Source organism: Podarcis bocagei, assembly GCF_964188305.1.
Source record: "Podarcis bocagei genome assembly, chromosome: 10".
NCBI lineage: Eukaryota > Metazoa > Chordata > Lepidosauria > Squamata > Lacertidae > Podarcis > Podarcis bocagei.
Window position 1 is genome coordinate 43,990,719 of NC_138135.1, and position 10,037 is coordinate 44,000,755.

A 10,037-nucleotide genomic window follows, 5' to 3' on the forward strand; every position below is an offset into this window, starting at 1 on the left:
CATAAACCTTAATGTGCTTTGCCCTTTGCAGAACTCTTTCCTTTCATAAAACTGCATGATTGAGTTCCATGGAGATCAAAAGTGCTTTTAAATGTTACGCTTGAGCCTTTCTGCTTTTTTTTCTTTAAGTACATCATATTGAAGAGCTGCTCCATAATCCAAAACTGTACCAAGACTCACTTTTACATACAATGAACTGAAACAGGGATTTCTTCCCTAACCCCCCCCCCCAAAAAAAAAAAAAATCCCACAAGGCTTTTTTATTACCATTGAAAGCATGGCTATATAAAAATAAAACCAGAATTGGATTTGCATTCCAGTTTCTCAAGCACCGATTTAGTTTGAAGAAAGCCCACCAAAACATTTAAGTGCTCCTCTCCATTGGAGGGGCCTCTTGAATGGAAATAGTAAAACAGAGCATCAAACACTGTTTTGGGGGTGCTATTTGATTTCTAAAGGCTTCTGTGTAAAATGATACCGCCATGGCAGTAAAGACAGAGGCAGTGCAAAACCCTAGAGGCAGGAACATCAGTGTCCAGTAGCTCCCCTAGTGGCCAAAATATAATGACAATTTGCTCCTTTCAGAGGCAAACGGCCTCACCCTACCTGGTTAAGGCTGTTTACTTGCTATAAAAAGCAGGGGTGTGTGAAAATTGCCTCCCAAAATTCTCCACTTTATTTGTGGGCAGAAAAACGGGAGTGCTGTTTCAGCCAAATTTCTATGAGGGAGGACAAATTATCCAAAATTTTCTTAGGAATAGAGCTGAGCATTAGCCATGGAAATATCTTCATTCCTTTTCTCTAAAGTTTCTCTCCATCCTCTCCCCCTGCTGCAAATGAAAGCAGCCGGCAATTCATTGAAAGCCTGGCCACCATTCTAAATCCATCCTCCACACAGACCCGAAGTTGTTCCAGGTCATCGAAGAGGGGGAAATGATGGCTGCCACACACAAAAATGGTAGAACATATTCAAATAAAATGCTGCAAAGTGGCCATCTTTCTCTCATCCCACAAGAAAAGGATAACCTCAGAACCTGTCTCAGAAAAATGTCTTCTAAGAATTTTCAGCTCATCTCATAAAAACAGCATGTCGGTGTTGTTTTTCTCCTCAGTTGGGAAAAATACACGTATGAAAATATAACTTAAATTCTATCTGTCATTTTGGGCATCTCAAAGCATGATATGTTTTTATGCGTGAGCCAGCTCTGCCTGCATGTCCACTCTTGACAATAACTAGGGTTTTAACGTGGCACAGTTTAAAAACCCAACATAGAATTATATAATATTAAAATATAGATGTCTTGGTTAAATACAATGTCATTCCCCTTGTAGAAAGGGAGACGGGGCAAATATATTTACAAATGTACACATTTTAAAGTGACGTCTCCTCTATATACATATTTTTGGTCCAGTGGAATTCCAAGGGCCTCGGATTTCAATGGAGAGCCTCCTTCTCGTTGCTATTGGGAGTTCTCAGCAATGTCCGAGCGTGGCCGGAGCTGGTTTCAAATCTCAGCCAGCTCATAGTACATGATAGATGAGCTTGGGATGAGGGGTCTCCGGAGTGCCTGGCTGTGACTCAGGGCTGGCACCGGGAGAATCCTGCAGCAAAGTGGAGTCCTGCAGAGAGAAGCCCGCCTGGTCCGAGGAAGAGATTCTATCCACTATGCTGGATAAACAATCCAGACTGGAGAGGGCTGTGCTCACTTCAGACGGATAGACTGGGGCGGGGGAAGAAACAAAGGACATTCAATGGAAAGTAAGACATTAGACTTGGCATTAGATGTGCAGACTTAAGGCCTGTGGGATCTCTCTCTCTCTTTTTAGGTAAAACCAGTGCTTTTCCCCCAGGGGTACTCAATGGTACACAGTACCGGCACCTCTTTTTGTTGTTGTTTAAGAGTGTGGCACTTACTGTAACAACTTCACGGTGAGTACCGATGTCTCTTTTTCTAGAAAAAAAGCACTGGGTAAAAATACCACTGAGATCCACTAATCAGAGCTAGATCCAAAATAGAAAATGGTGTTGGGGTAGAGTCAGAGGCAAAATGGCGGTTCAGGGACAGAGCCAATTACCTCCTGCTTTGAGATGATTTGCCTCTATAAATCTACATCCGAGGCTGCAAACATAACACACATTCACAGGGGATTTCCCCCCTCAAAGAATTCTGGGCACTGTAGTTTATTAAGGGATGCTGGGGACTGTAATTCTGTGAGGTGTAAACTGCATTGGCCAAAATTATTTGAGGGGGGAAATGGGCTTTAGATGGGCTTTAAAAGTATAGTCTGTAGGAAGCTTGAGTTCCTTTATTCGGCATAATCTTCACATGGGGCAAAAGCCTCCTTTGCTGTTGCTATTATTAAACAACTGAGAACCAAACACCCTTGCTGATCTACTGAAAAGCACCCAGAAATCTACCAGAAGACCTCAATCTACCTCCTGCCAACTCCTGATCACTATGGTTTATTGCTTTGTATATTAATTTTTTTTATCCCAGCTTGAGCATTTTTAATGAATAGGCAGTTGGCAGAGAATATTATTATTATTATTATTTTAATTTTTTTGGGAAGCCGCCCAGAGTGGCTGGGGAAGCCCAGCCAGATGGGCGGGGTATAAATAATATATATATATATATTATTATTATTATTATTATTATTATTATTATTATTATTATATAATTGAAATGCAACTAAAGCTGCCCTCTCCAAAGCCTTTTGCTGATCTTCCATCAGAGAGAGCACCTCTCTGGTCTTGATTTTATCAGCACTTCCTTGGAGTGGGAAAAGGACGCTGAGCCTTACCATTTTGGAGATCAGAGCAATAGACGTTGTCATGAGCGACGTTTCTTCTGGACCACATCGGGATGTTGCATTCAGCCTGAAAGAGGAGAGAAGAAATGAGTCTCATAGCAATTTCTGCAATGGCTACTACTTCTGCTGCACTGGTGTTGGGCATCCAAGAAGGAGCACCCCAGAATAAGAAAGGAAGCTATGGCAATATGGAGGTTAGGTTCCACCTCCACTGACAGGCAGTAGGCCTTTGAATACCAGTTGCTGGAAACTGCAGGTCGGTAGGATGCTGTTGTGCTCAGGATACGCCTGGGGGCTTCCCAAGGATGTCTGGTTGGCCACTGTGAGAATAGGATGTTGGACTAGATGGGTCACTGGCCTGATCTAGCAGGCTCTTCTTATGTTCAACATGGGAAGCTGCTTTGGTCTATCTAGCTCAGCATTGTGAGTTGCCAGGGACTGAACCTGAGGCGGTTTTCATGCAAAAGCATGCAAAAAGCATGAGAGCCAGTGTGGTGTAGTGGTTAAGAGCAGTAGTCTCGTAATCTGGGGAACTGGGTTTGCGTCTCCGCTCCTCCACATGCAGCTGCTGGGTGACCTTGGGCCAGTCACACTTCTCTGAAGTCTCTCAACCCCACTCACCTCACAGCATGTCTGTTGTGGGGGAGGAAGGGAAAAGGAGAATGTTAGCCGCTTTGAGACTCCTTAGGGTAGTGATAAAGCAGGATATCAAATCCAAACTCTTCTTCTCTCCTTCTAAGCTACAACCATTCCCATAAGTGAACCCCCTCAATAAAGGTTTTCTTTCACAAAGAAACTTTATAGATGGACTTTACTCATAGTCTGATGGACAGATTTTCTCCCAGGTTAGGGTGGCTAGCAATGACCCTGTGACTACGGATTTGTGGGTGCTTGGTTTTGTGTTATCTCAAACCAGGTGCCTTGTTTGAAATGGGTTCTGCCTATTTGCTTTGCTGCTGTCCTTTTCCGCCGAAGCAGCTTCCTTCTTCCGTAGTCCAAAAGATTATGGGTCCTGCATGTGTTTGTAGGATGCTGCCCATGGAAGCTCCTCATGCTTAGCTTCCAAAACAAGAGATTTGGGCCTGTGTGGTTTATGGAGCCACCTGCCTTGAAAGCCCTGCTCCCAACAACCCCTGGTGTATGGTTACTCAGTGGAATGTTTATGTACTCAGAGACTTTCTATACCATGCCACATGTTCAAGGTCTGAGACCTGGCATTAAAAGAAGGAGCCCTGGTGAGCTGTGCTTCACTTTGAAGTCTTGATCTTGCCTACCTTTCAAGAGGAAGTTGGTTGGAAGACCTTCCCAACTACCGGTATGTGATATAGAATACCGGTATGCGATTATAGAATCATATAGTATTGCTGCTGCTGCAGAAAAGCAACGGAGTACAGTAGCAGCTTAAAATCTATGCGGTGCAACAAAGAATTGGCTGCATGAGTTTTTGTTCTCCGCAACAACTCTGTAATCACCATTTCATTTCTGAAATGTGCTTCATTTCTATCCAACCCCACTTCTCTCCATCCCTGCTCCCCCACCTCCCAGCAAACTACATATGTAAATATATATATCCTTGCCTATTCAGATTACACTTCATGGATCTGATGGACTCCAGCCTACAAAAGTTTACTAATGAACCAAAGGAGGAGGCCTCTCAATAAAACATGCAGAACAGCAAAACCACAAAGAAGAGAAGAAGAGTTTGGATTTGATATCCCGCCTTTCACTCCCCTTCAGGAGTCTCAAAGAGGCTAACATTCTCCTTTCCCTTCCTCCCCCACAACAAACACTCTGTGAGGTGAGTGGGGCTGAGAGACTTCAAAGAAGTGTGACTGGCCCAAGGTCACCCAGCAGCTGCATGTGGAGGAGCGGAGACGTGAACCCGGTTCCCCAGATTACAAGACTACCGCTCTTAACTACTACACCACACTGGCTCACCCATGAGTGATAAGACTCTTTGTTACAATATTACTACAAATAGAAGTAATCACATGGGCAGATCAGCTACTGAGATTGCTTCCAGACAGGAGATTTTTGCTGTGCGTCCACATGCAAGTTTTGGTTTTTGCAGCATCCACACCCCCATAACATCATCGGGCTGCAAGCCCATATTTGGGGGGGGGGTATATTTAATCTAGATTTAATTTGACAGCTGAACATCCCAAAAGTTTAAAAAAAAAAATCTGTTAGACATCTGCACTCGATGCTAGAGTGGAAGCTCATTAGTGTCATTTGCGGGGGGTGGGATTGTCACATGTGTGGTGGTGACCTTTTCGTGGGTGGCCTCTATCACTCCCTCTGCTACTTCTGTTTGCTGCTTACCCAAGCACAACTAGCCATTTTGTTCTGGGTGCCCAAACAATGCAAGCATACATATTCCCACCAATTGTAGCCTACTGAAAACGTGGCCAGATTTCAACAGCCCAGTTAGAAGGAGCTGTTTTCTCAGGGACTCTGCTGGGTGGGAACACCTTGCAGACTAATACGTGCATTGCAGGGGGTTGGACTAGATGACCCTTGGGTCCCTACCAATTCTATAATCCTATGATTCTATTCTATGATAATGTGTTGTGCACTTTTAAGAACACATCATTGCAGAGGTTTTGTGCAACACCTCTATATCTCCTGTGCAAGCCTTAATCCAGTAAATATCAGCTCTTGCACAAGACCTTGATTAAAAAATTTAAAAAATTACGGAAATTTATTTTGTTTAGGGCAAGCTTCCATTTTCTGATTGTAAAACAAAATAATTGATGCTTTTGCACATTTCCTGGTTTGTTTATTTTTCAAGAAGATGTGCACACACACACGCACGCACGCGCACACACACACACAGAGAGAGAGAGAGAGAGAGAGAGAGAGAGAGAGAGAGAGAGAAATAGCTGTGCACATGCCCAGAACAGAAAATGGCACTGGAGAGGAGGGATGGTTGAGAGGAGGGACTATACTATGTCTCAATACACTCCATCAACTTCCACCCTCTGGTGTGGATGGGAAGCAATGGAATAGCAACGAAAATCCACGACTGGGAGAGGGGGAGAGGACAGGAATGTGTGTAAGCTGATGTTCCAGACAGATGGTGCCAGACAAATAATGTACACAGAAAAATAGGATCTGAGTGGCCCATTTGCGATTTAAGCACTTCCCCACAATCTGGCAGGAGCACCCTGAATTGCCGCAGCTGGTAGTAGTAACGGTAGCATTTCTTATGAATTTGGTTAAATCGGATGGGAGCCTGGCCCTTGCCTGAACAGAGTGTACTTTTCTGCTTTCTGGAGGAGGGAAGAAACCATTGAGAAGGCAGCCAGCCAGCCAGCCCAGGCCCAGTTTTAGGGGTTCCCTTTGACTTCCTATATTTCCTCAACGCTGTGCTCCGATGAAGAAGGGGAACGAAGGCCAAGCAACCTGGGGCATCTCCAATCTGTGTGAGCTGCACTGACCATGGAGAATGGATTGGAGCAAGGGAAAACCGCTGCCAGCCAGGACAGGACCCTTTCCCAAGCGCATCAAAGCTTGGCACATCCGGAGCCAAATGCCTGGTGAAAAGAATGGGGTTTCGACAACAACAACAACAACAGTCCCATAACACAATGTGGGAGGGAGGCCGTTCTCTCCATCAGCAGGGAAGAAAAACTGGGAGAAAACAAGCGTCATCTCAGAGGGAACTGTTGTTTCCACCGTTATCTTGTGCATCGTTAAATCTTTTGATCAAATAAACATACAGTGGTACCTCGGGTTACATACGCTTCAGGTTACAGACTCCGCTAACCCAGAAATAGTGCTTCAGGTTAACAACTTTGCTTCAGGATAGGAACAGAAATCGTGCTCCGGCGGCGCAGCGGCAGCGGGAGGCCCCATTAGCTAAAGTGGTGCTTCAGGTTAAGAACAGTTTCAGGTTAAGTACGGAGCTCCGGAACGAAAACTTAACCTGAGGTACCACTGTACAGTGGAAAACTCTGACAGTGCAATACTTGATCAGAAGTAAGTTAGTTCAATAGGGCTAAATCCAAGGTAATTTACACACCGATTTCCCAGGATCTTCCTCCTAAAGAAACGTGCTTAATAGGACTCCAGTCGACGGCTCCTTCAGCAAGCCCAGAGAACTGGATTACAGTAGTTAGAATTTAAGGACTTTTCACTTGCCTGTCGATTTCAAACGGCTTTTCAAGATCTGGGCGTCTGGCTAATTGCTTTCATTAAGAGTGATCTACGACTAACACCACAAATCACAAACATGTTTACAGTACTTCCATAATAGGGAACACGCTGAGTTTAACGGTAGCTTGCTTCCAAGAAAACACGCACCGGGTCACAGCCGGAAGCTCATTGCCTCGCTTGGAATTTCCTGGCCACGCGCGTTACAAAGAATCGTGCGTAAGATCGCAGCGCAAAGTGAGCGCAAGTTTTGCCTTTACTCCTTTGCTGACCCTGCCGCGGCGGCAAAACGCGCGACTTTCTCACGCAACCGGGCTGTCCCATGCGAGGCATAGTTAGTAAAACGGACGTGCCTCCTAGCAAAAATTCGGCTTATGCTCCCAAATTATTTGGCCTAAATGCAGCCTTCCAGTTATTTAAGTATTTTGCATTATGTCACCTTACTTTGAAGGATATGCTCCTACCTTAGATCGACTTGGTAAAAGTTGCTAGCTTCTGAACAACGCAAGGCTCTTCCTCAGAAGCAAACAATTTGGCCAATGACGCAACAAGTTTACGAAATCACCCAAAATACATTTTGTTCTGACGTAAGCCAATTCGTTTCAGTGTTCAGCATTAAAATATATCATACGCTCACATTTCTCACTATCTGCAGACACGCGCGCGCGCGCAGGGACACGCGAATGGCTCCCGTATTATTGCATTTGACCATCTCCCCCAGCAGAGAGGTCTTTCGAAATGGGAGGACTGGGTTCAAGCGCGTGCTCAGCGAGGAGAATTTGCACTGCAATACTTCACCAACTTACTTGGGAGTATTGAACTCAATACTTTGTTTTCCATCTGTCAGATGAGATGGATAACGACCTACCTCGCAGGATTGTTGTGGATGAGGAAAGCCTTTCCAAAGCACATAGCAAATTCTCTAAAGACGACTAGCAGTCTATCACAATTCCTTGCTCTGGGTGTGCGCGCACGCGCAACTAGCGAGATGCTCCATCCTCGCATCAGCTTAGTGTGCGCCTCACTGAGGTTCAAAAGATTCTCCACTCTTGCCGTTTCCCCTCTGCTAGCCTTTACCTTCCCATAGGCTGGTTTGTGTTTGTTTTTCTAATCTGTCTTTTATATATATATATAGGGGTGCGCGATCGGTATTTATTGTGATCGCGCATAGGCAAGCCGCCTCGACTGAGGCGTTAAGCGTCAGAAAGCGGGAGCGGAAACCATATCAGGACAAACCTAGACATAAAATGATCGTCCGAGGCAGCGTCTTCCAAGATCGCTATGCCCTTCTGCTCTGCAGGAAGCCCGGGCGCAATGCGTAACTTTGAAGCGCCTTTTGTTTCCAGGCGGCTTAAGGAAGCGCCTGCCTTTCCCCTCGCGGCGCTCCGAAGCTCCCCGCGCACTTCACCCCCGCCACGACCCCCGACGTGGCCCCCGCGCAGCCGCTTCCTCTGGGAGAGCGCGAAGAGGTCCCCTTTCCCTCCCTGGCCCGGTCCACTAGCCTCGGGTGAGGCCCCTCCAAAGTCCTTACCAGGCCGTCGGAGCAGCTGGAAGTGGGGCTGTTGGGCTCGGAGCAACTTTGTCCGCCGGGCAAGCGGTAGTAGTGGTGCACTTGCTCCCTCAGCAGCTCCTGGAGGCTCTCGATGTAACGGATGGCGTTCCTCAGGATCTCCACCTTGGGCAGCCGCTGGCTGGGGTTGGCCGTGGTGCACCGCTTGAGAGCTTCGAAGGCTTGATTGACTTTCTTCAGCCTCCGCCTCTCCCGCAGGGTGGCCGCCTTCCTCCGGTCCACCGTGCTCGACTTCTTCTTGCAGGCTTTGCAAGCCCACAGCAGGCAGTGGCCGGCTTGGTGGTGGCCCGTGGGCGCCCGGACGTGCTCCTCGCCGTCGGATCCCCCGGGCAGATCTGCCGGGTGCGCTCCGAAGGAAGAAGACGAGGACGACGAGGAGGAGGAAGCTGCCATCCGCTGCGCGAAGTCCTCTTCCACCAGTTCCTCCTCGGGGGAAGGGATGCAGGAAGAGCTGTCGTAGAAGAAGACGGCTGAGGATGGAGAGAACTGGCAGCCGTCCATCAACTCGTCCATCCTTGGAGCTGAGGGCGCGCCAGGCGCCTGGGATCTGGGAACCGGGCAGGCCAGGCCGGGGCTCTTTATACCCGCAGGACAGGCTAGGCTGCCCACCCAGGGGCTGCCTACTTGCTCAGAGCATCATCGCCACGACCCCTACTTGGGGATGGGATTGGACGGGGGGACGTCTGTGTAGAGCTTCCCCCTCCTCTCTCCCAAGGGGACAACAGTCTCTTTCCCAGCTCCTTTTGGCTGCTGCCTTTTAAAGGCGCGGATCCGGGAGGCTCAATTAGTAACACTTTGGAGATCAGAGCAGAAGGAAGAGAGACAAGCAGGAGCAACCAGGAGCGGGGGGGGGGGGGGGAGAGGCAGGCCGACTTTCAAAAACGCGACGGCTCAGTTAAGTGTCAGGTCAGTTCCCGCCTTCAGGAAGCCGATGGCTCCATCCTAGGCCTTCTGTTTAGAAGGAAATCCCACAGGGAAAGTCCTCTTTCCAAGGAAGGGTGCATTCCTAACTCCACTTTCCTGGGAGTTTAGGACTTCCTTCTGAGTAGACGTGGCTAGGAATGCAGCTTTCGAACGGGCTGACCTTTGTTCTTAAGAAGAGAACAAAGCTGGACAATCGTCGACGATTTCAGGTAGCCGCGCTTGTCCATGGAAGCAGAGATGCCAAACGGAACACGAAGGACAATTGAAAGAACCAGCTTAAAAGCCATTAGGCAATGCGGCAGGCACATTCGGAAAAGACCTTCCTGCTGTTCCTATGAGTTACAATTACTATGTGTGTCCGTCCGCTCCCCCCACCCCGGTTTCAGAGGGACGATCGCAGCCCTAGAGTCTCTATCCTAGAATCATCGAATTGTAGAGTTGGAAGAGAGCCTAGGGTCATCTAGTCCAACCCCCTGCAATGCAATCTTTCACCCAACGTGGGGCTCGAACCCACAACCCTGAGATTAAGAGTCTCTTGAGCTACCTATGGACAGTACAGTGGTACCTCGGGTTACAT

The 10,037-nt window shown here is 47.5% G+C and overlaps 1 protein-coding gene across 1 annotated transcript; it reads right to left on the reverse strand.

The window, feature by feature from the left end:
* Window positions 1–208: 208 nt before the first annotated feature.
* MYF5 (myogenic factor 5) lies at window positions 209–9,228 on the reverse strand. The gene is made up of 3 exons (XM_081211272.1): window positions 8,498–9,228; window positions 2,803–2,878; window positions 209–1,721 (listed from the first exon to the last, which is right to left on the reverse strand). Exons 1-3 carry the CDS (start codon window positions 9,047–9,049, stop codon window positions 1,522–1,524), a joined length of 828 nt encoding a protein of 275 aa, XP_081067398.1. The 5' UTR covers window positions 9,050–9,228; the 3' UTR covers window positions 209–1,521.
* Between the last annotated feature and the right edge of the window lie 809 nt (window positions 9,229–10,037).